This window comes from Meleagris gallopavo, chromosome 1 (assembly GCF_905368555.1).
Source record: "Meleagris gallopavo chromosome 1, MGAL_WU_HG_1.1, whole genome shotgun sequence".
NCBI lineage: Eukaryota > Metazoa > Chordata > Aves > Galliformes > Phasianidae > Meleagris > Meleagris gallopavo.
This window is the reverse complement of record NC_139404.1, coordinates 76,067,898-76,095,745: the sequence shown is the minus strand read 5'-3', so window position 1 is coordinate 76,095,745 and position 27,848 is coordinate 76,067,898. Positions and strand designations below refer to the sequence as shown.

At 48.5% G+C, this 27,848-nt stretch overlaps 3 protein-coding genes across 4 annotated transcripts; 1 reads left to right on the top strand and 2 right to left on the bottom strand.

Annotated features, from left to right (window-relative positions):
* Positions 1 to 284: 284 nt before the first annotated feature.
* Positions 285 to 15,397, bottom strand: USP5 (ubiquitin specific peptidase 5). Of its 2 annotated transcripts, none has more exons than XM_085235435.1 (20): positions 15,237 to 15,397; positions 13,863 to 13,988; positions 13,478 to 13,544; positions 10,094 to 10,227; positions 9,644 to 9,789; positions 9,146 to 9,330; positions 8,482 to 8,576; positions 7,809 to 8,002; positions 7,577 to 7,648; positions 6,245 to 6,326; positions 5,932 to 6,057; positions 5,352 to 5,505; positions 4,764 to 4,938; positions 3,283 to 3,371; positions 2,884 to 3,075; positions 2,232 to 2,375; positions 1,952 to 2,097; positions 1,720 to 1,873; positions 1,018 to 1,102; positions 285 to 848 (listed from the first exon to the last, which is right to left on the bottom strand). In XM_085235435.1, exons 1-20 carry the CDS (start codon positions 15,342 to 15,344, stop codon positions 755 to 757), a joined length of 2,568 nt encoding a protein of 855 aa, XP_085091561.1. In that variant the 5' UTR covers positions 15,345 to 15,397; the 3' UTR covers positions 285 to 754. The 2 variants fall into 2 exon arrangements, with proteins under 2 accessions (XP_085091561.1, XP_085091570.1); XM_085235444.1 differs by having other exon boundaries at positions 2,953 to 3,075.
* A 278-nt stretch (positions 15,398 to 15,675) lies between these two features.
* On the top strand, positions 15,676 to 17,767 carry CDCA3 (cell division cycle associated 3). Its single transcript, XM_085235512.1, has 5 exons — positions 15,676 to 15,880; positions 15,955 to 16,075; positions 16,144 to 16,350; positions 16,908 to 17,029; positions 17,400 to 17,767. The coding sequence occupies exons 1-5, from the start codon at positions 15,761 to 15,763 to the stop codon at positions 17,535 to 17,537; spliced, it is 708 nt and encodes a 235-aa protein (XP_085091638.1). The 5' UTR covers positions 15,676 to 15,760; the 3' UTR covers positions 17,538 to 17,767.
* Positions 17,768 to 17,923: 156 nt separating this feature from the next.
* GNB3 (G protein subunit beta 3) lies at positions 17,924 to 22,923 on the bottom strand. The gene is made up of 9 exons (XM_003202677.5): positions 22,867 to 22,923; positions 22,303 to 22,341; positions 22,031 to 22,137; positions 21,856 to 21,919; positions 21,569 to 21,731; positions 21,398 to 21,464; positions 20,724 to 20,925; positions 19,750 to 19,966; positions 17,924 to 18,946 (listed from the first exon to the last, which is right to left on the bottom strand). The coding sequence occupies exons 1-9, from the start codon at positions 22,921 to 22,923 to the stop codon at positions 18,840 to 18,842; spliced, it is 1,023 nt and encodes a 340-aa protein (XP_003202725.1). The 3' UTR covers positions 17,924 to 18,839.
* Positions 22,924 to 27,848: the final 4,925 nt, after the last annotated feature.

The window sequence follows — 27,848 nt, the reverse complement described above, 5'->3', positions numbered from 1 at the left end:
CGCGAGGCCCCGCCCCCGGTAGCCCCGCCCCCCGGTAGCCCCGCCCCCCGGTAGCTCCCCCACCCCCGAGGCCTCGGTAGCCGGGCGGCCTCCGCTTAGAGATGGCTGCGGCGGCCCCTCTGAAGCCGCGATGAGCGCTGGGCCCGCACGGAAGCTCCGTGTCCTCCCCTACCCCCCCTCCGCACGAGACCCACGCAATGTCCCTTCTCCATACGGAAGCTCGTACCGCGGCAGTGCCCGAATTTCGGCTCGCGGAGCCCCGGCTACCTAGAACACACCAACCATGACTTATTTCGACTTTTATTTTGTCCCTCGTGTATTTTGGCATGTGAAGGGCACGCAGGGAGGGGGTACCGCTCACGGCGCTGCTTCCCGTGCTGCCCCCTCACTGGGAGGACAGGCAGAAAGCACCGCCCGAGCTGACGCACGCACGTGCCCTGCCCCTGCGGGAAGCAAGGAGCTGGCGTTCCCCCAGCAGCAAAGCCAAGGGCTGTGCAGTGGGGTGCGGGTAGGGAAGGTACGTCCTACAGAAACACATATTTCCACCCTCCGAATCCCCTTCACTCCCGTCCCCGGGGGCTCCAGCCCCAGCCCATCGTGGAACTCAGCTTCCCGTGAGTCGCACAGTGAGGGCAGGAAGGGAAGAGCGGGTAAGAGGAGCAGGGGAGGCGGACCCTGCTCTGACTGCCCCCACCCCTCCCCTTCCTTGCCTACGGCCCGCTTTCCCCCCCTCCACACACAGCAAGAGGATGTTCTAGCTGGGAATCCGCTGATAGAAGTAGATGTAGCCCAGGTCCTTGGGGGGCTTCTCAGAAGCACAGACCTTCTGGTCATTATAGATCACCCACCTGCAACACACAAAAGGGGGAAGCTCAGGAACGCTGTGGTATGGCAAGGATGCTATGTGAGCCTCTTTGCCAGCATGCTTCTCTGTCCACCATCACCCCTGAAGAAATAGGGCAGAACAGTGGCTTAAAGCTGTACTTCAGAGATCCCTTATGTCAAAACCCCTCTTACCTGCCATCTTTCTTGATGTGACAAACATAGTGACCACACATAGTCGAAGTGCCCATGTGGCTGATGAAGGCAAACAACTGATATTCTTGTGAGGAAAAGAGAAGAGATATCAGATAAAGCGGAAGGGCACCACAGACCTGTGCGAGGCCCTCTAGAGAATTCCTGATGTGACATCTAATGGAAGCTCTCCTAAGTAAGAACTTAAAAATGGGTCCCAGTCAAGTGTGACTGACTTGAGGCCAAATGTGCAAGGAAACATGAGATGACAACTTCCACTGAGCCTTTTCTCTTCCAAGCTCATTTGGCTGAGGTAAGCTGAATGGGTAGTGGCAAAAATTTCACCTCCCTGTAGAGTCTGGGGCAAAACTGCATTGGCAGCAGAGCTCTGCAAATGGATTGGAACTTGGTTTCTCAATGAGACCAAAGATCAGAATATGGGGGAAAGAACTACAGTCCTTCCTGCCTTTCATTTGACAGCACCTCTTTGGCCTCACTCTTATCAGCTTCCAACTAATCCCCATGTTGAAGGGTTTAGGCCCTATGCTGCTACCCTTCTCCTTTTCCTCCCCGCTCATACCCATTCAGCTCTGTGGGAGCTGCTGCCGCTAAAACCTATGGATTTTACTGATTATTGATTAGATTATTGATTAGATTGGATGAGCTTGCACCCCAAAGCCTGCATCCATTCTGCTTGGAACTCACTTCCAGGCCCATTGCGCACTTTAGGACCAATAGGAACAGATTCAGAGATGGAGTCGGCTGCCGAGCGCCCCTCTGAGATATCCATAGCAGCTTCTGCATCAAGGTCATCAATGTGACTAAAGATCCAATCCACTGCACGCTCCAGGCTGTTGTTCTGGAAGGCAAAGGCAAAGATTTGCAATGCCTATTCCTGAGAAAATTGTTTTGCTTTGATGTCACCTGTGTCCCTCACCGTTGCTCTAAGTGCTTTCATAGCCTGGTCCCGGGAGAAGCCCATGGAGACAATGGTGGCCACACTGTCTTCGGATGGAGGGTCTGGACAGGCAATAGTCGACCCTGGTCCACTGGATCCAGGGAGAACTAATGGGTTAGCAAAATCTGCAGCAGAAAAAAAACAAAACACAGTCCCAAAAGGGATACAGTCTGAGGTTCAAATGACTGTTGCGATGGGACAAGAAGTGAGACAGTGACCCAGATGCAGTAAGTTTCTCCATGGCCATGTGGTCTCATACCTGGATCATCCATGTGTGACATGACCCAGTTCATGGCAGCTTCAACCCCACTGTTCCCTGTGTAATACACTGCTTTGCGGCAAGCATCCATGGGAAAGCCCATCTCCACTAGTTGGATAATCACTGACTCATCCAACATGGGGGCTGTGAGAAGAGAGAGATTAGAGCCACCCACTCCCACCCAAGCCATGCCTGCACCGTTTTGTGCAGTCTCATACAGCTTCCCAAGCCATTTCTTCACTCTGTGCTCTCCTCATCCTCACACTTTTTTCAAAAATGTGGCTTCACACACATGCTCTCCAGGGAACACAGGGATTCATTCACCTCATTAACTCAGCAGCACTGGCCATTTCCTAGCCTTCAAACCCTGCCCTGTGCTGTGGTTTGCCTATGTAAAATACTTCTCTGCCAGTTAAATCTTGTGTAAATCTCAGCTCTGCCCCTTCTACATGCACAAGACATGCCACATTCTCATCTCCCACAGTATGAGAATTAACAAACTCCCTTGCATAACATCCTTACATGCAAGGGAGGCAACTGATATTCACAGACAGAGGGACAGGAAAAGTCTGAAACCACTAGGATAGGAGACAAGACAAGGAGAGCAAGGAAATGAATCAGGCATCAGGAAGAGAGGAGGAGAATCACTAACATGTCGGAGAGGAGAAGTGAGGGGAGCAGAAGGAGTCGTCGTCCTCGTTGCCATAGAACCCCAGGCTACCTTTGGGCTCATCTGGTGTCACCAGTGGGGGTGCAATGTCTGGCATTTCTTCTTCTCCATCCTGCAGCCCCATTCCCTGCAGTGCAGAGATATCCAGCTCCTCTGGCATTTCAATGGAGACATCTACAAGACACAGTGTTTGCTCAGTCTGACACACAGGCAGAAACACAGAAGACTCCATTGGGAGTTCTAAAAGGGTAAGTCACTGGGGATACAACATGCTAGCCTGCAGTTCCTCTTGGGGTTGTTACTTTCCTCTATGGAGCAAGGATCACAATACCCATTTATGATACCTTGTACCTATATGCTTGGACTTCTTGTCCTTCTTACCAAGCTTTTTGGGCACCCAATCCAGACCAAAAGTGAATTTCTTGATCTGAATCACCAGATAATCTGGGAAAGAGGCGAACCGCGTTGTTCTGAAAGACATTAACATAACAGCCAGTTTATACTTCGTCAGCAGTGACTGAGGGCATCTAGTTGATTCAAGAAATTGGTGAGTAAGGTGGAGGCGTGTCCTAAGGCAGAGAGATACAAAAATCTGTACAGCTCTCCTAGGCTGAGCTTAAAGTTTCTTAAACACCAAACAATTTCTAAAGCAGGTTCTCTGACCAGATTAGATGGTATAAAGCATTTACAAAATCTTGGGGGATAAGGAAAAATAGTACATTCTTTATCTTCCAATCATGCATTCTACAAGCTGACTCAGATTTTAGGATTTAATTAAACTCTTATTCTTAAGGTAAACAAAAAATAAAATCTTTTATTAGACCAACAGATAAAGCTGCAGAAAGTGATAAGCTTTCAAGTGCAAAAGCACTTCTTCAGCTGGGAAGCGGAAGAGGCAAGTCTTAAGCTGACAGGGACTGGATTTGATTGAACATATCTAGTCAGATAGTTTGAGGGAAAGGGTGTTTGGCATCTCTGAAACAGAGGGGAATCTTTGTGAAGGGAGAAGCAACATTAGGAGAGACAGATACTCATTATCAGAATAATCTTAACATGTGGTAAAATTAATTTAAGCAACAGTATATATTCAATGCTAACTCTAACAAAGCTTTTGAACGCAACTCACTATTTAAAAGCAAAACATTATTTTTCAAACCGACTGTTTTACTGTTCATTTTTAGTAGCTATTGCTTAATAATAGTATATTTGTTAGGGGAAAAAAAAGTCCCATTCTATGGATTTACTGGGTTCTTTGATGACTACTCTTTCACTGCAGGACAGTCAGTAGCATCAGAGAAGGAAGCTGCTTAAGTTTGTGTTCTTCTCACTACACCTTTGCACCATTGTGACGTACTGCTGGCAGTGAGACAAATTACAGCTGTTCTTTAAAGCTCTGCTATTAGCATTTAAGTTAGCATACTTTAACTCAGGTGTTTGTTATGCTCAGCATTTTACTCAAACCTTACCAGCTAAAAAGTTTCCCTTAAAGACAATCTGGAGACCATGCAGAACTGATGTTGCCATATTCGTCAGTACTAATTTTAAAGCTAAATTACATTTGGAATAAAAGCTGCCAATTTTCTGGTATGTCACTGTATTTTCATAGCCTCTCAGTAACTGAAGTCTGATGGCAAGGACTTCACACTAGCACTGTTGTTCTGCCCACTGTAATCCTTCAGGGGATTACACTCCAGCATTCATGGGCTGGTTCCCTTCTGCTTCCATGTTCTATGGACAAAGCTCTGGAGGACTGAAGAGCTTTGGTAATGTTCCCTCTCCAGACGATGAAAACAAGTCCCCCTGAGATGCAGCTGCAGCCCACTCACCATAGCCTGGCAAGTTAGTAACCCCCACACACTTACTTGAGAGCCACAGACTTGGCCTGCAAGGCTGTGCTCCAGAAATCATCCACCTGCTCCGGAGCTCCATAGGCCTCTAGGCAGGAGCTGAAAGGCACCTTGGCTCGCACCAGCTCAGGCAGTGGCTGCTTCTCTTCCTCTGCCTGCCGCTTCTTCTCCTCATATTCCAGTAGCTCATCTGGAAAATAAAGTACAGGAGTCAAGGACCACCTCTAGGTACAAATAAAGCAGTTGTGTAACCTACACCCAGAGGCTGAATGGGCCTACAGATACACGGATACGCATTCTCAAGAATGGAGCACAAAGCTGGCAACTGCAAGCACTGTTCTGCTTCTGCAGTTCTGCTTTGCTGTTAAATCACAGCCCAGCTTGAAACGTAGGAGGGAAAGGCTCTAGAGGGACATCACTATCACACCACTAAAGACATGAGCCCAGTCCTACAAGAACAGGTGAAGAATCTGGCTTCAGAAATGGCAGAGCAATAGCTTGAGGAAGTCTCTTTCCCATTTAAGGAGTTCTGTAAGAAAAGCATGATACCTGACTGATAGCAGATAATGTATGCTGCTATCCTGGCTGTGACATATTACTGACCTTTGTTGAGCGCAGCATCCATGGGTACTGGCAGCTGCATGATGTAGTCCACACGCTGGGTGTATTTCACCTTTTCTGTGGCCAGACATTTCAGCTTCTCCTCCACCAGAAAACGGAAGACCTCATTAGGGTTCTCCGAGCTGCGGCAGTTCCTCTGAAAGAGGGAGATTACAAGGATGGATATGGCATCAGAATGGCAGAAATAAGTATCTACAGCAGCAGCAGTCCTACACAAGACATGGTGAAAGAGTATTAATTTCTACTCCCAGTCCACAGGAAAAGCAAAGAGGAACCTACAGTGCTCTTCTCCGATCATAGGAACGCATGCCATTCTAGCTCCTAAAACTGAATTTTACATCTCCATCTGTGCCCTTGCTAGGAGGAATCTCTTGGGAATCAGCCCCGAAAACATGGCAAACATCTCTCTTTGTTCCCACAGGTGCTAGCTGCCCCTTTTCCTCTTATTCTCTCCCTCTTTCTGCTCCATTTGCCAGCTACTCACATTTACATCTCATGCCCTGTTACAGCAAGAAAACAAGCCAGGCTTTTCTGAAATCAGAGAAACAAACTCAGCCATTACCTCCACCATGTTGATGAAGTGCAGAAAGAATTCCTGGGCATCCTGCTGCCGGTTAGTGGAAAATTCTGGGTGTCCCTTTCCAATGAGGGACTTAAACATGCGTGGAGCAATGCCATTTTGTACACCCTACAAATAACAAAGTGGAAGAAGGAGGTGGTCATAATGTACCAAACATGTGCGCTGGTATTCAACACTCTACTCTTAGCCAAGGTCTTTGCCATGGTACAAACCCCATGACATGTCTTCAGAAATGATTCTCCCTCCTCCTCCCCCATTTAACTCACACCACGTGGGAACCATAACCAGATCTCACCTTCTGATCAGGCTGCTGTTCCCCTTCTGCAGAAGCTGGCTTTGAATACTCCCCAGATAGCAGACCATGACCCAGTTTGGCTCTGAAATGACAAAGTCTGTCAGTGTCAAACTCCACACGCTCTGGGAGTCACGGCAACCCATCCAACTTTAACACTGACATGATTGGAATTCTCACAGAGATTGGCTTTCTTAAGTGCATCAGCTAAGATCACCTTATCTTGGTCTGATCCCTCTGGGCCTATAAGAGATCGTCCAGAGGAAAGTTGCTTGGACTTCTGGTCAACATTTTCAACCGCTGCTTGCACAGTGGGGAGAGCAAAAAGGAACAGCTTCCCTTTCCTCACAGAAGGGTTGCCAGTGCTGAGCAACGCAGCAGCTGCTCAGCAGCCAAGCTATACTGCAGCCTGACGTGGGTAAAGTAGCAGTGTATTTAACTGACAGCACAAGAGACAACAGGGCACAGTGAAATTGCCTGAGCTAGAAATAGCAATGTTATGAGCAGACTGATCACATTTTCCCAAGGGGAAGGTTAAGAATAACTCCACGAGGCACTTAACGGACAATAGCAATGCTCAAGTGATTTCTTCTCACGCCCAGACCCTCCTGTTCTTCCACTGCACTCCAGTTTTTCCCCATCACTATTGCCATTTGTTTGGAACCAAACACTACCAATTCATCCTTTTGCCTAGGCTGTCTCAGTTTCCTCCTAACTGAACACCTAACCCCAAGCTTTTAAATTTAGAATCTTTGCTTACCTCTGGATTCTCTTCCCCAAGTGCTACCTTCCTTTCCTTTTTCCCAAGCCTCCATATACTGCTTTGCTGTTTTAGTGCAGATGCAAAAGCAAAGCAAGGTATTTAAATGAAACGCCCTCTGAAAACCTGTGCTGCTCCTTCCATACCTCTTGCAGGAAGTCTCTTTAAGCATATATAAATTATCCACTGAGAGTGATATTTTTTTTCTAAATCTATGTATCTCTTTGCTCTTAGCCATCTTCTTCCACTGCAGAAAGCAAACCTTTCTGCAAAGAAACTGTTACGCAGACAGAATACGCCTAACATAAATCCCCTCGTGGTAACATATGGTACTGCATCCCTCACATCATAGGTTTGAGAGCCCCCAGCAGCACTGACATAAATCCTGCTTTCTCCATCTAGGACATTCAACATATCTTTCTTGGCTTAGATCCTTATTGATCACAGAAGACCAGTGTGTCTGGTGATGAACATGGAAACTGAGAGGCAAGGCTTGAGGGAGAAACCTGTAGCAATGCAGAAGGGATATACCCAGGCAGTTTCAGCCTTCCTTTTCTCACCAAAAGTCTACGTACACTTGTGTGCTGAAGTCCTGTGTGGGATCCGAAGGTGCACTTTGGAATATCTTCTCCAGCTTGTCCACATACCTACAGAACAAACCAGAGCAATCTAAGGGACAGATGGATTCATCTAGCAAAGACAGTTCTGAGCCTGATTCCTGCAACGGAAGCTCCCAGCTCTAGGAGACCTTTGTACTGGTGCCAGGGGATCCCAGGCCAATGCAAAAGAGTGATTAAGCTCACTTACTTTCTCTGGAAGTCTGGAATACTGAACAGCACCTGCATCACAGAATTGAGGTAGCAACTGTTGCCCAGGTTACGGATACCAGTGTACCCAGGCCCATAGAGGGGCTTGAGCTGCACACCAGACTCCTGGATGAGCTCCCACTCCCCAATACGTTGATTCATATCTATTTCCAGTTCTGTCATTGTCTTGTCTGTCTGTGGAGGGAAAGAACAGGAGAAAACCTTCAAAGACAACTTAGGAGAACAACTGAGGTGTGAAAAGGGCAATGCAGTAGAGAAACAAAGTGTAAAAAGAAGATACGAGAATTCTTTTCAAATATTTGAATATCTGGGACAGAAGGAGGAATGCTATGAAATATGAGAAAAATCCAAGGCATTTTCTTAAAAGGGGCATGAAAATTACAAATTAACAATAAATCTAGGAAACACAGCTAGGAGTGTGGGCACCTTCCTGCCAAAAGTACTGAAGCAGAGGCACAGTGAAATGAAACTACAGGACAAGAAAGAAAGGCAAAAAAGGCAATGAGAGAGGCAGACAAGGCAATTCTGTTTGATAAATAAAACACTGTTTCTTCATCAGGAATGGTTCTGTGCAGCCACAGAAAGTTGGGATCTAGCTAAGAAAACTTAGTTTCTTCTATCCCCCTCTAGGTCTACACAGGAATAACCCTCACCTTTTGCATCTTGAGCATGTCAATCCCAAAGTGAGCGAGGTGCTCTGCCAAGTTGGGATCCAACACCATGTCATCCTCATCGTATGAGTAGACATCTATGCAGAAACGCAGAGGAAAATAATCATGGCCCCTGATTCTAAAATTCACTCTGGATGAAGATAACTGGGTGCTCAGCACTGGGAGTTTTGACAAACTGAGCACCTGGACTTTCTTTTCTCTCTTCAGGAGAGTAGTACAACACATAGAATACTGAGATTCCTCCAAAACAAATGAAAAGACCAACGACTTTCTCACTGATCAAGGTATAGGTATATGTCTACCTGGATTGAGGAAAGGGTTACTGTGCTATACTCTCAGGTTTTAGACACAAAAAATTCTTGATAGATGTCTCACTACTTAAAATAAGAGAGAAAGCTGGATGACTGTTCTAAAAGCTTTCAGATTACAAGTGAGAGAAGATTTTATCAGCTGGTTCTTTGTCTGCCACAAGAAGCAGGTCAGGGTGGGAAGTGGGAAAGCTCATGACAGATTGATACTGTATGTTCCAGGTTATAACATGGGCAACATCAGCCTTGAAATCCTCCCTCCTTCACCTTGTCAGAGACCAAAGTCATCCTGAGCAGGGCCTAGCATCTATAACCCTTACTGGATCCCCCTTTCTCACCAGCCCCATCAGGAGTAATTGTTCCCAGTTTCACAGCCAGTGGGTAGCCAGTTTCCCGGTAGTGCTCGACTGCATGATTGTTGCCACCACTGCCATCAAAATAGCGCCGGCCGCAGAGGATGGCTCCATCAGTCATGTTCAGCCACAGGTTCTCCCTCATGTCACATTTGCTGCACTTCCAGCCACTGTTCACAAGGAATAGAGGAAAAGCGCTGTTAGGGTAAAAACCTTTGTGTTCTACCTCCTAAGCCCTCTGCATTACTACCCACTGACCACAGTATGAGCAAAAGTTTCTGTGATCTCATTTATCTTTTAATTCAGAACAATGAGCATCCTGAAATACCTTAGTTTGCCCCTTGTCTTGAATTTACACAAGGCACATTCACACACAGGGCAGGGCCTCAGAAAGGAAATCTCATCTTCTGGGACAGGAGAGGAAGATGCTCAGGGTGCATCTGGGACATAGAATGATACAGCAAATTTCAGTACTGTGCTCACCATGGTGGGATGCGGACATCATTCTGAAGTTGGTGCAGGGAAAAAGCGTGTTTAGAAACACGTCGAACCTCCCCATCCCAAGCCTGCACCTCCTGCTTCCGGGAAGCTGAGTCTGCTGTAAGGATGGCTTCAACCGCATTGGCAATCTAGTTAGAAGAGCAGGAAAAACAATGTGGAATGCAAGAGAAGAAACTTCCAGTGCTACAGCATTCTACATTTAGGTTCAGAACTGCAAGTCATTCACAGAAAGACAGTATTTGGTCATAAACCAGGCTCCATACTATAAAAGCCCTGTTTAAGTAATTTATGTGACTGTAGAATCCTGCTTACTTCAAGTTGAGACTTCACAGCAGTTTTGCAGAATCATTTTCGTACGGTAGCAGCTCCCTCACAGCAATGCTTCACTGCCTCCCTGCTAGTAAAAAAATATCACCCTCCACCCAAACGTACCCTGTCTCTGACCATGTCAGGTAGTCCCTCCAGTCCATCACGGGGAATATCCAAATGTTCCGGGAGAATAACTATTTTTACATCTTCATCATATTCAAACTTTTCCTCTGTGATGTCAAATCCACCTTCCACACCTACAGAAAGAAAAAACATTGTGGCAAGAGATAAGAACTATATAGTTTCCAACACTCCTTCACCTGTAGCTTACACAAAATAAAGCATCGTGACTAAGGCAAAATTCTAGCCCAGTGTTCCACAACCTTTCTTCATATCTACATCCCAACATTCCTGCTGCAGGTATGGATCTCACAGAAGGAAATGTAAGCCTAGTGACAATAAGCGTGCTTTTGTCAGCTACTTTTACAAATGCTCTTAAAGAAACTCGAGACCCTGACTGCAACTGGAAAAAAAAGATGTGTTCTACAGAGTGACCACAACAGGGCCATGACAAAGGACTGGTGTTTATCCATCACAGTGCACCTAAGATCACAAATGGAGATATGTAGGAAGAGAGAGCGTTTCGATCCAGCACGAAGGACTAGCCTATCTGCACCCTCAAGGAGCCTGGCTCCTTGAAAAATCAATGCCCTGAACTCAAACACAGAGAACTAGGAGTTCTTCTGGGAGCACAACACCCAGAATTACAGACAAAAAGCCTTGGGAAAGGCACAGTACTGGTATTTTCTCTTGCCCATCTAGCCATGCTTTCAAGAGGCTGCAACAGAAATGGAGGTTCAATACACAGCAGATTACTTGCAAATTGTCAAGAGTCACAGAATAGAATCATAGAATGGCCTGGGTTGAAAAGGACCTCAAAGATCATCTAGTTTCAACCCTCCTGTCACAGGCAGAGTCACTGAGAAGTTACATGCGTAATGGAGGGAAGAGTCTGGTTCTCTAGGTTCTCACAAAAAACCTCTTGGCTTTTCCTGTTCTGCAAGAGCTCACACTTTACATTCCAGAAGGAAACAGGGCTGAAAGCATGTTGCTTATTGACAACCTTAACCCTCTACGGTTTTTTTTTACTGCATTTCCTTTATTTCTTTGAAAATGGCATGCTGTGGATGCAATAGATCTCCGCAACAAACCTCTGAAGGGAATATGAGTTTTTGCTGTAAGTCTTTAATGCCTCTGCCTCAGGAATTCTGGAGCTGACACAATTCTGAGAATCATTACTGCACTTGACAAAACATCATTGACAAGAATATCTGGTTCCTACAACATCTCCTGCACCTCTCACCACAGATACCTACAGTGTTTAGACTATGTAAAATCTGCCACGTAAGAATGCAAATGCTGCGAGCCCAAAAATTTCTGAGAAGTTGTAAGCATCATGCAAAAACATACTCAAACAATTCTCTTCTGCATCTTTTCAGCACATCCCAGAGAGATCTGTCATCACTTCATGGAGCAAAACAGTACACAATCTCAGGATATTACATAGCTCCTGAACTCTAAGCAAAGAAAAACAGACTGCTCAAAGTCCCCAGGGCATTATATGAACCTCCTGAGGCTCCAGATGAGGAAGAAGGTCCTCAGCTGGCAGACGGTCTTCCACCCCTTTTCTACCCCATATATACCCACAAAGTTGCCCCAGGAGACTGCTGCCTTCATGGCTCTATCTCAGCATCACAACCTCCACGAGAGTCTTTCTATCAACACACTGGCATGGAGGGCAAGCACTACTACAGGCATTCTTTTCATGGAGTGGGAGGCGGAGGTACAGAGAGACCAACGGGTATATTTTGCACCTAATGACATTTTGTTCCTAAATTGTTCTATACTTTCAAAACCCTCCTCTATGTCTGCATTGATCCACCAGCCATAAGAGAGCTGAAATCTGTCCCCAAAACAGAAAAAAACTCTCCAAGGTCTGAGATCATTGCCTCAGCCACAAAGCTATTACTTTCTTTTATTTCCTTCTGCTTCATTCATCCACTATGATGTTATCACTGGAACTATTCGTTGATCCAGTGAAAACTTGTCTCAAGATTTTTGTAGAACTGAGGATGCAGAAATAACTCACAAAGCAGATTGGGACTAATATCTCCCAAAGGAGCAGTGAGCAGCAGTGATGTCACAAGGCTTCTGCTATGCAATGGCACAGTTAGGAAAAAAGTGACCAAGAAGCAAGACTCGCTTGGTACAGGTTCTGGATTTCCCTGTAGTGGTCAGCCTCCAGCAAGCCAAGAAAATGTTACTGATAAAAATGTTCCCATCCTCTGCTCCATAATGCCTCAGAAATTGCTAGCTGATAGTGCTTCAAATAAGCAACATCTTCTCTATGATTCCTATGACAGCTTTTCAGTTGGTACAAAAGAGTAATGGAACATCAGCACTGTTCTCCTGAAAAAGGACTTGCTCTTAATGTGTAGATTGTTCCAAAAGTAATATCTTCTATTTATTTCCATGGAGACTACAACAGATACAAAGAGCACAATAACGTTACTTGATAAAGCAAATTCTCAGCTATAAAACACTATTTTTCAACATTCACCAATAGCTATGTATTTTTTGCCAGCAATGAACAAGAGCCTGCCTGCTGCGATCCTAAAAACCTGTACCAGAGGAGGTAACATACTGTTGCTGTTGTCACTGCCGAAATGCACCACCTACCTCCTCACAGTACTCATATCCACAGTGTGGTTCCCATAAAAGTTCAGCAAGTGTCACTGAATATCAATGGGTGCCATTTTTTTCACATGGAGAAATTCAGTGACACACTTTTGCTTCTTTGCACCTCCATGTCAGACACTATTTTGTTAGATTGCCCCTCTGCTGCCATCTGTCACATGGCAACAAAATGTAGTGGGATATTGGTGGAAAGGTTCAACATCTACTGCCATGCCAACAATATCCACTTTATTTAAAGTTCTTGTGTATTGCCTCCAGTATCAGCTTCATATTTCAAGAAACTGTCTAACCAGAAGTGTTCCTACAGCACTTATCAGTAATTCCTTCCTGTTCTACACAAATACCACTAGTTAAATTTCTCAGAAGTTTAAGAAATATTTCTGTTGGAAACTTTATGCTTATTTTTTCAGACTTACTCCAACCCCTCACTAGATACACCTGTATTAAGCAACAGACCCGTATGGAACCAAGCTCTATCAGGCATAATGAGCTAAGAGAGGAGACAAAGACTACCTATCTACAGAAAACATGCTACAATTCGAATGCAGAGCAAAACTACCATCACAACTGCTCTGCAGTAACTGCCTACCTATGACATACTAGAAGACATTACATCTGAATTCAGTTGGGGGCACTAGCCATAGCTAGTTTAGAAGAGGAAAGGGAACGGAAACGTGCCATGAAGCCAAGCAGCTTCAAAGGACTGATCCAAAATGACAAGAAACATATGGTACACAAGTGCCTCCTTACCAATAGCCAAGCGAGTTGGTTTCTTCCTTGGGGGGTCCCCAGCACTGGAATTAGCATCTTCTTCCTTCTATTTCATTGAGAAGAAATAGGGTTAGAGAGTTAGAGGGACAGGCACACTGTGGTAAGCCTTAAGAATTGGAGTTAAGCTACTGCAAAGACGGTAAGAGGGCAGGCAGTAATTACTTGGGCCAACAGCTGAGTACAACAGCTCAACATCAGCAGAGCTGCAGGTCTAGGGAATCCCAACTCACCACGAAAAACATCTTTTATAACTCAGAAGGAAAAACTCTATACCTGATTTAACAATGATACATCTCCCACCTCCCAGTTTCAGAACAAGTATGACTTCTATTATTTTTCAGTACTGTTTTTATTTTTTTTATACCGGTTTACGTGTTCTTTTGAGGTGCAGATAGACCCGCTGGCCTGTTTTCTGGTAGTGCTTTTCCACATACTGTTTTCCAAAACCCAGGAACGTGTTCATGCAGATATATAAGCCGCCATCAGACTCCTGGAAGGAAGGGGAGAGAAAAACTGAAGGGAAACAGCAAAGAATGCCATTCCAACTGTTAAGGTTACCTCTTGGAATGCTATCAACTGTTGATTAAATAACAGCAATAGTTCATCGCTATATATCAGTTATTTAGTAACTGATCTGAACTAAGCTGGCAAGCCCTGCTTTGGCTGTCCCAGCATAGGTGCTCCTATAAGGCGATGTACAGGTAAACCCAGATGACTCCTCACACACAGCAGGATGATACCCAACCTGTGATGTCTGAGCAAGATCCCCAGGAGGGTGAGGAGGATGCCCCACCAGAGGCCTGCAGCATGCATCGTTCACACAGTCAGAACAGTCAGAACATGGTATAACCACTCCCAGCACAGCTGTGCCATCCTGCCTGCAGGCACAGCTCCCGTGGCCATGGGGAGCTCTGCCAGGCCCCAGCACGGGGAAGGCCAGCGCACCACTGCTTGTTTTCACTGTTGCATGCAAAAGCTTGCGAGGAACTCTGTACTGGCTACAGGTGAGCCCTGCTCACCCCACAAGCACACAGACACCTCAGCAAAGATATCGGCCTCAAGCCAAAGGGATCCAAATGCAGAGAGTGGGCAGACAGGGCAGGAGCACTGCGCGGGGCTCAGGAGGGAAGCCGGGCCACGGGGTGGGGTTTTGTTTCCCAAAGAGCCCCCACCTTCGGAGGGCAGCGCCCTTCTCCCGAGGGCTCCGGCACATCCCCTGCGGAGGAGGGGCACTCGCCCCCCCGCTGCCGGGCCTTCCTAGGCCCACCCAGGCCAGACCCAGGCCGGCTCGGGAAAGAGGCGCAGGGACGCCGGCACCGGGGTGGAGAGGGCCGCGGAGACGGCCACTGCCATCTTAGTGACACAGCACCGGCTCGCCCCCGCCCGCGGGGCCGCGTGACGCCGCAAGGCCAACGGGCAGCGCCCCCCGCCCGACTACAGCCCCCGGCATGCTCCACGGCGGGCGAGGGGCTGACGAGCTGCCCACGCCCGCTCTGGCCGGGTACTACAGCCCCCAGCGCGCCGCGGCCGGGAGGGGCGCGCCGCGAGGCACGTCGGGGGCTGTAGTCTCGGACAGCCCCGCGCCGCGCCGGGCCGCGCACCGCCCCGGCCGTCGGGGAACCACAAATCCCATGGCGCCCCGCGCGGGCGGCACCCCCGGCACCCGGGTGGGCTGAGAGCGGGTGGGAGCGGGGAGCAGCCCGGCCGGCCGCGGAGGTCGGCCTCGGGGCGTGCTTACCGGCGTGTCGAAGGAGAAGGCGCACTCGTCCTTGTGGACCCGGTCGCCGGCCTTAGGCACCCGGATGGACGGCAACACCGAGAGCAGCGCTTCGCTCAGCTCCGCCATGACAGCGGCTCACTGCAGCTCCGCCCGCGGCCCCACCCTGACCAATCGCAATCCCGCGTGCTCGGAAGGGCTCTGGCCAATCCCGTGCCGCGCGGGCACGCCCGTAGCGTGGCCGGGAGGCGGTTGCCCCGCCCACTTGCCGCTCGGGCCGGCCGGCTCGGCCAATCGCAGCCGCCCTTCAGCCGTCATGGGCGGCCCTGCCGAGTTCCTCAGCCAATGGCGTCGCGGCGTGGGGCGGAGTCTCACGCAGATCGACGGAAGGCGGGAGGCGGGGCGGGGGCGGGCACGGGGCGGGCACGGGGGCGGGGCCCTATTCCGGGCGGGGACCAATGGGGCGGCGCCACCGCGGCCGAGCGGGAGATTTGAATCGCGGCAGCGCCGCCGGCTGGGTACTGTGTGGCTCCACGCCCGCCGCCATGGGCGCCTCGGGCAGCGCTCCTACCACTCCCGTGCCCGGCTCCCTCCGTAACCGCCACCTGGCTCATGTTAGCGACCCGCGCTCCCCGAGCGCCGGCATCCTGCGCACTCCTATCGAGGTACAGCGTTTCGCCCCCTTTCCTCCCTCCTCACGGCTCTCCGCGGCTCCTCAGCGCCCGCTGCCCTCCCGCAGGTGGTAAGCTCCCCCACCGGCAGCCCGCAGCCCGGCCCTGTCCAGGCAGGCGCTCAGGACGCCGACCCGCGCTCGCCGACGCTCGGCATCTCCCGTACGCCCATGAAGGACACTCCGAGCGGTGAGTGCAGGGCCGCGTCCCCGGGGTCTCTTCCTGGTGTGGGCTGAGCGCTGCCTCTCCCCCTGCAGACAGCGTGGAGTGCCTGGTCAGGCAGCTCGGAGAGGCCTTCGCCGTCGACACCGCGCCTCCGGAGCCGCCGCCACCCGCAGCAGCACGCGCGTTTGAGGAGCCAGCCCTGCGGGGCGCCGCGGAGCTGCAGCCCGACAGGGGCCCCGAGTCCGGCTGCGAGGCGACCGTGCGGCCGCACCGCTGTGCCGGGCCCGGCCTGGCCTCGGGTAAGTTCCTTGGGAGGACTGAGGGGCTGTGTGGGATGGGTGTGTGCCGGAGCGAGCAGTCTCCAACAGGTCCTCCAGCTGCCAGAATGGGGACTGCTTCTCTAAATGAGTTCTCTCAGGGATTGAAGAGTTACACCCCAGGGGAGGACAAAGTCTGGCTATCAGCGTTGCCCAGTGTCAGGACCAGAAGCAATGGGCACGAACTAGGGAACACTAGGTTCTCTCTGAACTCCAGGCAGCGCTTCTGTGCTCTGTGGGTGATGGTGCACTGGCACGGGTTGCCCACAGGCTCTGGGTGCTCCCTGGAGATCTCTAATACCCACCCAGTTGTGGTCCTTGGCACTCAGCCCTCAGTGTCCCTGCTGGAGCAGGGTCAGATAGATATCCCAGTCAGATAGATCCAGAAGTTCCCTGCCAGCTCTGCCTTTTTCTCATTCTGATCCTCTTACCTTCTGGGTAACATTCTCTGTAGATGAGATCATATGTCAGGAAGCATGTAAAATCCAGGACCCTTTAACCTTGTTGTGACACACTGACTTGTTTCCTTTGCTTCTCAGGGAACAAGCATGCAAGACGCAAGGCCAGCAACAAGATCTTGGCAACATCTGGTGGGATTGTCCGTTCTCCCTTCAGTATCCTACAAGATGATAATCCCCCCAGTGCTCCTGTCCAACGTCAGGTAAATTTCAGTGCCTCATACTGTGGGAAGGGAAGGGGGCTATAATAACAAATCTCTCCATTTCTGTATAGCCACAGGCTGGAACTATGGCCTCCCAAACCTGTAGAGCCTGGTGATATCCTGAGAATGCTTCTATGGGATGATCTTATACCTAGATCCCTTTCAAATCTTGTTCCGTATCTGTATTCTCAACGCTACCACAATATTACTTCCTTCCAGTGCATTCTTTATTTTCTAGGAAAATCCTGTACTCTTATATTGGAGTGTCAAATAATCAGTCAAAGGTGGATGGCCTGAAAATGGCTTACATATTTTATTGAGAATTGAATAACTCAGCTTGTATTTTACAATCATTTTTTTCCTTCTGTAGGCTAAGAAACACATACTGGGGGAGAACTCTGGGGAGAAGGAAGTGGCAGCGGATCTGAGCAGGAACCTCAAAGCTGGGAACTGTGCTTGGAATGACTTGAACAAAGAAAACCAACAGTGTCCTTTTGTGGAGAACTAGAGATTTCTTTTCCAAAAGTCTTACTGTAATTCTCTTTTCAGAGAGTCTTCTAGGACTGGGAAATCCTGAAATCAATTAAGACTCCAGACTAATGATTTATCTTCACCTTTTTCTGTTGGGAAGATAATACTCATAACTTTGTGTATTTCATATACAGTACAGGCTTTGGTTCTCTGTAGGCTGTACTGACTGTATAGTTCTTAAAGTAAATAAATTAATCTTAAAACTTAGCTGGTGTTTGATACTCAGTATCTGAGGTAGGAGCATTCTGCTTGTCCAGTATGTGTGTTGTCTTTATTCTAAGTTCAAGGGACTAATAAGTCAGCTTTCCATTAGCTCTGATGCTCAGCTGTCCCCTGAGCTGAGAGATGTGAGTTGTGACAGATCTCCAAGACTTACAGGGATATAATTTCAGTGCTCCATTCTAACTCAGAGCAGTGAACTTCAGGACAAATGGACCTATTCTCAACAAAACAACAGAGGAACACGTTCCTTGTGGACTTAAAAGAATATGTTGTTTAGAGAGAGAATCAAGAGAGTGTTCACAAGAGAAGAGCAGCTCTGGAAATAACATAGTCTGTGGTGCTTATGTCAGCTTTCTTTATTTGCCTGGACTATGGAGATCTAGAACAGACATGAAAGCGGTGGCTGATGGCTACTGGTCAGACACTATATTGGTCACTGCACAATATAGGAATGAGGCAAAAAGAGAAGAAACAGCAAGAAGCAAACAAGAATAAATAAAACATTCTCTGGTAGACTGGAAGGTCTGAGGGCTGTTTTTTCCCCCATTTATCCATAGATAAGTCTTAAGTTTTTCCCAGTGGAAAGTGAGCCCAATTTACACTACCTGCTTGGTAAGGGTTGCATGTTATAAATCTCAAGCCTAGTATGTCTCTGAGGCTGCCTGCAGAAGTATGACAGCCCCACAGAAGCTAGGTATAGTTAAATCAAAGGTCTAGGACAGAGGTGTTGAATGAGGGGTCCTCCAAGGGCTGGATACCAAATGTGGGTGGAGGTGTTTGGAGGAAATGCAGGGTGTTTGAACTGTAAAGTCCAGAGATATAATTGTTGTGTTTTGTAGGTCTTCAAGCCTGCAAGAAACCAGGCTTGCTTAGAGGTAGAGAGAACAGCCAGTATGTGTACTCCCCCTCCTTCCCCTTTCACTCTAGGAGACCCCTGTAAGCAACCTGTGTGTAGAGAGAAGTGAGAGTGACAAGTGGGTGTTTCTGTTGTGCTTGGCTGATGATGCAGTCGCTGTGGCCCATGCTTCTGCTGTTCTTTCCCTCTCCTCTGCTGTCCTTAGTTCCAAATCTTGAGGAAGCTGTCCCAGGAGCCAGTGGCAACAGCCATGCCATCTGCTGTAACGCCCAAGCAGCTCACTCTGTTGTCGTGGCCAGAAAGGATTCCTGATGGGAGAGGAAGATGAGAAATCAGTAGAAGAAATAAGGCTGGGAGAAGGCAAAAGGCTTAACTGAGCTGAGTGCTCTCCCCATGGTCTGTGTACCCAGTCTCTTATGCATCATTCTGTTCCTTCAAAATGTGATTAGCAATCTGTACCTGGCTAATAAGAGCAAGTGTGCAGAAGAACATTTGTGCATGGTGTACAACTAGGTATCTGGCCAAGGAGCAATGTTCTTAGGAAGGTCCAGCTAGAAGCATCCTCAATGCAAGACATTGTTGCCAACTGTTTTCACCATGAAGCCATTGTAAGGCTAAGAAAGGTAGATGTCCTTGACAAAACTAAAAGTGCAATACTTTTGCAGATCAAATGTGGGCTGTGATCAGTTTCGGGGGGCTAGGAGCCATGTCTGGAAGAAAAATAGTAACTAGGCATATCCTTTGCATCACAGAACATCCAAAGCACCTGGATAGAAGCCCAGGTCCATGCTCAGCTTGGTGTCTGGCCACCATGCAGCGCTATAAGAATGTATGAAATAAAACTGATGTTTGAGAGCAGTTTAGCTAAGAGGAATATTGACACTTTTCCCTTCTGAAAAACTTGTTTAAAGCCATGACCTGATTAACATTAAAGCCAATAGTTTGTAAGATAGCTTATTTATTATTTAAGCACAAGAAAGCATCGCTGAGTTTTGGTATGTATAGGATGCGTCCCTTTCAGAAAAATTAGGGATACTTTGCTTTTCCTTTCTTTGGTAGGGATAGACCACCTCTGCAGAGAATGAAAGAGACACCTCCAGGAGCCACTCACCCACACGTTCTGCTTTCAGGGAGTCCCAGATGTTGCAATTGAAGTCATCATATCCAGCAAGCAAGAGGCGCCCGCTGCGGGAGAAGGCGACTGATGTGATTCCGCAAATGATGCTTTCGTGAGAGTACACTATGAGCTCCTGGTCTGCCCGGAGGTCAAAGAGACGGCAGGTGGCATCATCTGAGCCAGTGCAGATGGCTTCGCCATTAGGGAAGAACTGTGAAGGGCACATCAGATTTTAATGAGGCTGTCTCTTATGGATTTTCACCCCTCTGCTAACCATCAGGAAGCCACCTTCTCATAAGTGCTTCCTGGGTGTGTCCTGTCCCAGCCCCTAGAGCAAAAATCAAACTACATAGGTGTGGCAGAAGAATAGCCACGTGTCAGGTGAGAAAAGCTGTACATTGCAGGAAGCCAACAGACTCATTTAATTAGCAGAAAGAGATTACACTGATATACTGTTCTGTCACCTCTAGGGCTCTGGTTTGAATCCTTGCCTCTATGGTGGATACTTTCCTAGATCTCTCTGCTGCCTTGCATAAAGATTTCCTTCTTCCTCCTTGTGATCCCAAGTTACCACCCCTACAAGCTGAAGATGAGACCCTCAGCTGAATTAGATATTCCAGCTAGCTCACTTGTGTCTTCTGTCAAGGCTCCTAAATCATGCCAAAGCTGGTTCCCAACAGCTAGAACAAGCAAAGCAGCATAAACACGTGTTGTGCTGAGCTCCACAGATGACAGTGGAGTCTGGGTCCAAGCCAGGTTTGGAGAATGACAGGTGCTTTGGTGCCCCAGTGCCTGGGAAGAATCAGCCCCTAATCTGAACTCAGGCCCTCCTTGCTTCAGGCTGGATCCCAAGACCCTTGTTCTTCATGTGACTATGACAGCCTCTCTCAACCTTGAGACTCTATTTCATTGCTGGCTCATCCCCTTTTTTCTCTTCTTCCCCTCTACCACACAGATGGCATACGTACACAGATGGCATTGATATCAGACTCGTGCCCTGAGAATGTCTGGCGGCAGGTACCCTCCCGCACATCCCACAGTTTGGCAGTGGCATCACAGGCTCCAGAGATGAACAGTTTGAAGTCTGGGGAAACTGCCAAGCTCATACAGTCTCCAGTGTGACCCAGGAACACGGTCTTCTGCTGCCCTGTCTCAATGTCCCAGAGTGCACTGTGAGAGAGAGAACTTGTCAGAGCCAGACAAGGCTATACAGTGCTGTTAGCTGGCTTAAAGAGTTGTCCTGCTTGCAGAACAAAGGAGGGAAATCATGGGTCTGGCTACCACATGAGATGAGTGGGAGTACGGTCCCTGCCGTTCCACCAATAGACCTGTATCTTGACCCAACCTGCACAGGGAAAAACAGCAGCTGCTCTGCCAAGGGAGAGCAATGAGTCTGGCTTCTTGAGTTGCTCTTTGTGGCCTTCAGGTGAAACATCCCTACATAAAGTGGGAAGAAAGGTGCTGCAGAAAGAGCACCACTTGTTGAGCCATAAGAGCCAGAGGGGCTGCACAGAGTCTGCGCCTGAGATCACACACCACCCTGAGGCAGAGTTCTCCCAAAACGCAGTATATGAGGGGAACGGTGTGAGTTTTCAGTGCCTGTGGCTGCTCGTGTCAGTAAGATACAGAGGATAACACTTACCACGTGGTATCTCCAGAGCTAGTCACAATACTGTTGTCATCAAGAAACCGGCAGCAGGAGAGGTAACCTGGGGAGCAGGAACCAACGAATATGAGAGACAGAGCAGGGCTGGCTAGAAGAGTGAGATTTGGAAGCAGAGGCACCCAGGCCGCTGGTAGGCAGAACACCCACCTGTATGAGCTGAGAGTTCCCTGCTCACTTTGACATTGCCTTCGCGCGTCTTGAGGTTGTAGATGGAGCACATGTTGTCAAGGCCCCCACAGGCCACAAAATTACCTGAGGGTGCATAGGCACAGGTCATGACCCAGGAGGAACGCAGAGGGATGGCATGAACCTGGGAGGACAAGAAACCATGTCTGGCCTCTGTCAGCAGAGGAGATGGGAGAGCAGGGCAAGGGCATCTGAAGGGTTCCAATCCTGCATCCCCTCCCAGTTTTCTGCAACCACATGACTCTTGCCTTGTTAGTTGTGTATGTGTCCCACACAATCAGTTTCCCATCTTGTGAGGCACTGACCAGTAGTCTGCGAGAAAGGAATAAGATTGTGTTAGTAGGTCTTTCTTTGCCAGAGCCTTCTTGCACTCTATATCTACGTGCTGCCAGGCACTCAGCAGATGAGCAGCATCCTTCTCACTTGGAGTCCGTTGACCAGTGCATGGCGTAGATCTTGGCCAAGTGCCCACGCAGAGTCCTTCGGGTCCGCATCTGAATGCGGCCAACAACCTCCACTCCAGACACAATCTGAGGAAAGAGCAGGGGGAGGGAAAGAATTAATCTGGGACCGACAGGAGCTGTACTGCCTCCCTATCCCTGCTTCCTAATTGCTTCCAACCTGGAGAGTCCCCTTGGAAGTGATGCTAGCTGACCTCATGCATGCTAACCTGCCCAATCAGCCCTGGCCCTTACCTGAGCAAGTGTTGTGTCTGCACAAGCTTTCCGGGCATCCTGGAGGAGAGACAAGAGTGGATGAGACAGAAAAAAAGCTGTGTGACGGAGGCAACAGCAAGTAAAATTCAGGGCCCTTCCCTAAAGGCTCATTTAAAATGGATAAGAGTTTTGTTTAGTTTGTATTGTATCCAGAACAGGGGGTTCCTGGCCTGTGATAAGGGCTGCTCAGCACCAGTCAAACAAGCAGTAGAGAGGTGAGACTGAGGCTGCCCAGTTCCCCATGTAACACCTTTTCCATGACAGAACACCAGCTGCCCCCACAGACAGAGGTCTGGAGATGAATTAGCCTTTGCTCATCTGCCGACATGATGTCAATGTCCATTCCATTCTCCCCCTTCTTGTCTACTTTTCCTTCCAATCCCTCCCTCTGTACTAGGAGGATCTCCATTAGTACTTAGAGGGCTGTGCAGTGCTGCAAAAGGATCCAAGGATGTACTTGGAGAAAGCTCAACTCCAAGTTGGAGACCTAGACACAAGGGATAGACACTCTGCCAGCAGTTTCATGACTATTGCCAGTGTTACCGCAATCTGCTTCTTCAGCTGCTCAGCCTCCTGCTTCATCTGTTCCATTTCCCCCATCTTTCTGAGCTACAGGTGGCTTTTCCACGTGGGCAACCTTGAATCTGGGAAGACAAATTAAGGGAGAGAGATGTGAGGTAGAAAGGCCAACAATTGGACTGCTCAGTTATGGAAATGCAGGTGTCTCTGATAAAGGCTGATTTTTGGTTGAATGACTGAAAATGTCTCACTGCACTCAGTCAATGCCCTTAGCATTTGGGAAGGTCATACCAGACCCCATCAAATGTCCTTTTGGTCTTGTGTCCTGCTTACATGAACACTGAGAAGCTGAAGAACTTCTTACTGAAGTTCTTCTGCACTTGCATCAACAGGCAGTGCTCACCAGTCCTCCATCAAGGAAACTGAGGGATTGTTAAAGTACTCTATCAAAGTTCCCTTCTAGTTTAAATAAAATAAAACAAAAAATAATAATAATAAAAAAGTGGACACCTCGGGAGGAATCTGGGAATAACATAAGCAGGTAGTGGCATTTCTCCTATTTTCCTAGCCTCAGTTTTTCACTAGCTTCCAAAGCTAATGGCAGCATTTACAATATGCAAGGCTTTCACAGGTTTTCTACACGGTTGTCCTGTCACTTTTTGTACCATAGTCAAAGTTTAGTATCAGTGCACAGTGGTGAGGAATTCCACAACTCAGTATGCTTTATGAAGAAGTTCCTGGTTCTGATACACCCAAATGGCACTTGTTCCACTTGGAGGTTCTTTTCAGTTGAAAGAATCTGCAAATAAATGGTCTCTATTCACCTCAGTGTCACTCCGAATTGTATTGATCTTTATCATATTCATCTTTATCCATCTCTTTTGCAGAATGCAGAGCACGCTTAGTTATTCCTTACATGTAAACTGTTGCATCCCATCACCTCTGTTGTTCTCTAAGCACTTTTCAGTTATTTACAGAGCATAAATGATACGCTTGTGTAGAGAGGGCAATGAACCAGAACTGCAATTCATGTTCAAGTTACAGCTACACTATATGATTGTACAACATCTCAGTTTTGTTCTCTCTTTTCCATTTGGTGTACTTAAAATTCCACCAGTGATTCTGACATCTTCACTCTTGTAGACAAATATGGTCTTTATTATTTCAGTCTTTCTCCTTGGTAGGAATGTGTATCCAGAAATGTTTTAGGTGTTCATCCTTAAAGCTGGCATTTTGCTCAAGGCCTGTAAGACTCCAAGGACCTGCAGAACTACTACTACTCCCTGTGAGCCACAGCATTCTATCCTGCTCTGGCCTGTTGCCCAAAGGCCTTGCTTCCTCCATGCCAGGCTGCTCTTTGACTGTGGGCACTCCCCAGGCATTGACAGCTCCTGAATCCCAATTTTGCTTACAATTTTTGTATAGTTGCTTCCCCTAAGCAGCTCTGCCTTTTGCTGCTTCAAGCAGGATTAAATTCTGCTTGGTCAAAGTTTGCTGAGGGAGATGCAGGTTTCCCTCAGCTCCCAGGAGGCAGGTATTTATCCTAAGGAGAGGATTTTTCAGACTACACTTTGCAGAGAAAGTCTTGTACCAGCTGCCTGCAAGCCTGAACAGTGTTACAGCATGGCTGCCTCTTGCCTGCTGCCTGTACTGGCATGGTTAGAGAGCAGGGTGCAGGCCCAGGGACACCATGTCAGAGCCTAAGGAATGCATCCTAGTGGTGGTTTAGCACTGTCAGCCTCAGCTGTATAGAATGATAGGGGGAGATCAGCATATGAGCTAGCCCCTTGCCCCTGTTTTTTATTTCTCTTGACAGAGCAGTGGTGGTAAGGTTTCTCCCAGAGGTGGAACAAAGAGGGCTGAATAATGTCAGTCCTAAAAACCCTGGAGGCACTTCTCTTTGGAAAAGAATTGGACAGCTCACTCCATCCCTCAGCTCACTGGCTGACAGGGAAGATGCTGAGGAGGCCTTGCAATTTCCAGTAGCAGGCTCCTCATCTCGTGGTGTTTGTCCCTCAGCTTTGCTGTACGGACAAGCTCTGGATGTTATGTGCAGCTCTGGTCACTGCCTCCTAGCACACTAAGTGGTAAACCTGAACCTTCAGCATCCCCAAGCAGACCAGCTCCTTCATTCTGGTCCAGAACTTGCCCTCTCATAGTTTTCCCCAGGACCAATCCTACCTCCTCCTCTACTATGTCTCCACAGCCCTTAGCACCAGATGCCTCTTTTTGCTGGACACCTGTTTTGCTTCCTATTCACTCTCTCCTTCCATCCTCCCCTGTTTGGTCCTCAAACCATGAAGGCTTGGCTTCTCCAGGTAATCTCTTCCACAGAATCACAGAACCATAGAAAATCCCAAGTTTTAAGGGATCCACAAGGATCACTAAGCCCAAATTCTGGCTCCACACAGCACCACCCAAACCTCAAACCCTATGTCTGAGAGTGGTGTCCAAACACTCCTTGAACTCCTTGACAGCTTGGGGCCATGCCCATTGCCCTGGGCAGTTTGTTCTAGGGCCCCATTGCCCTCTGCTCCCAGTGCAGCTCCATGCTGTCCCCTCGGACCATGTTGTCACCAGAGAGAACTCATCCTCAAGCTTCTCCTGGCTGGAACAGCAATGTCTCTCTGTTGTGCAAGCCATCTCTTCACAGACCTTTGCCTGTATGAAATCACCATCCATCTGCCTTCCCTTAGCCACCCTTCTGGACTTCTGTTTTTGTCTGCTTAGACATGCACAGTAATGGGAGCCATTTTTTCTCTGTTCCCTCCACTCCTGCAATTCTTGCCCAAATGAAACTGGCTACATGTATGTCCCTCAGCATTCCTTGGGCCCACAGACTCTTCTGTATCTCTTCTGTTTGTTTGTTTTTTTAACTTGGTCTCTTCCTTTCCCTGGATGTATTTTTTTCTCAAATACGGCACTAGAGAGCCATTTCCTAGGAGTCTTCTCTGCCCTCTGCCAATGTGCATGACTAGATGAAGGGCATTCAGAGTTGACAGGAAGATCAAAGGGCAGGGGCATGATCTCAAGGATGGATAAAAAGGGCTAAGTATAGAGAAGGTGCAGCTCAGGTTCAGATCTCCACCTGAATCTTTAAATCCCTGTGAGGGAACAATCTAAGTGATGTTGGGAATTGTTCTCAGCCTCAGGACAAGGAGCCACAGATGAACAGTATTAATAGCCCTAGTTTCACCCAGCACCTCCACCCATCACATTCCACTGAAATTTGTTCAGAGAAAGTGACGAAGTCCCCGCTGCAGCACTGCTGTATCCTCAGAGGACCATGGTAGGTGTGCGGAAGAACAGCTTGTCATGTAAATTTAGGACAGGAAATGGGGGAACTGAATCTGGGAAGATGAAGAGAACATGGAATGGAGCTTGGAGCCTGGCCAAGGCACAGTATTGCCCTGAGCAGGACCTTAGGGATATACATTTCTTACAGATCTGCAGATAAGCTCAGGGAAGCTGACAAGATTGGTGTTAAATGGAAAGGCTTCCAAATGGTGCAATCCCAGTGCTTTCTGGAAGTAATCAATGCTAAGCAGTAGAGGAAACCAAATTGTTATGCTCCTTTGAGAAATTGTTTTTACCACTGTCACCCTTGCACTACAACAGAGCAGGAGAGAACCCATGACAACAGCACTGCTCCATAGCGCCGTGCCTCTAGTGAGTCATGCACATCTGGAGAGCACTGCAACGCAAACAGCCTGTGCTCAGTCAGACCACCTCAGCCCCTCTTCTGCTCCCTGCGTTGGTCACGCTCATCCAGTTGACAGTTCCTAGACCTGGAAAACAGCTTTCCTCTCTCTGCTCTCTTTCACTGTGCTTTCCCGTTCTGCCTTTTCTGGTGAGCTGGCTGGAGCCCTCTGCTGCAGTGCTCTCGTTGGTGGACTGCCAGACTCATTCTGAGCCCCTGGGCACCTTCCCTGCCTTTTGCTGCCACACCATGACTTGTCAGGGCAGTAGCCATGTACCTTGCACCACGTCAGAGAAGCATTCCATCCTACACTCCCAGGCACAGTCCTGCTGAGCCACCTGCACCATGTGCTTGTGGGGATGGGGGTGAGCAACAGGTGGGAGAAAAGGGAATTGGACCCTCAAATTTTCCCATCTTGGGGTGAACTCCCCCGCACTGGGCAGGGAGCGGTCTTGTTTCTGCAAATAGAAAGGGGAGAGATGCAGGAAGGAAGATTGAATATTAATAGGTAGCATCCCTGGATCTCCACATAATCCCCTGGCTGGCCTTGCATGCTCGCCCTGGTGACCCTGGGCTCCTTGCAGAGCCGGATACAGAGATGATCTCCCTCTCCTTTGATGGAGATCAAAAGCCAGGGTAAAATTACCCCGTTCTGTACCTCTCTTTCTTTGGGCTGCTCTCCATCAAAAAAAAAAAAAAAAAAAAAAAGTCTGGCTGCAAAGAAATGTGCAGGAACACACCGGTAGCACAGAGTTGCACAGGGTGGTGGGCACCAGCTCCCTCAGGAGAGGCACTGCCCTCCTGCACTAGTGTGGAAGCCAGTGAGATTTAGCTCTCATGGTGAGAACAAGTGACCTCACCCCAATGCAGAGCCCCTTATCACTGTAAAGGCACCTCAGCAACATCCCCAACTTCTCCACCAGCTCTTCTCTCCCTCTTCCTCAGATACCTGCACACAGGATCAGCACCTGTGCAAAGATCCCAGTGCACGCCACAGCATCAGACCAGGAAACCCAGCATCCCAACTGTCAGCTTCACCACAGTGACATGGGGAGCAACAAAGCAGCATCCTTACCAGGATTTGTAGCGTAGGCTGGGTCGCCTTCCCTAGTTGGGAGTCTCACAGCCTGCCTCCCAGCTGAGGATGACTTTGCTCCAGGCAGAAGGTCCTCGTACCCTTGTGGTGCCCAGTTGGTCCTGTCGTCCACCCTGGCTCCCTCTCAGCTCCTCAACCTCTCCCAGGACTGATCTCCCCATGGGAGCTGGAAGGCTGTGGACGGGAGGGGTTGGGGGAGGGCTGATTCCA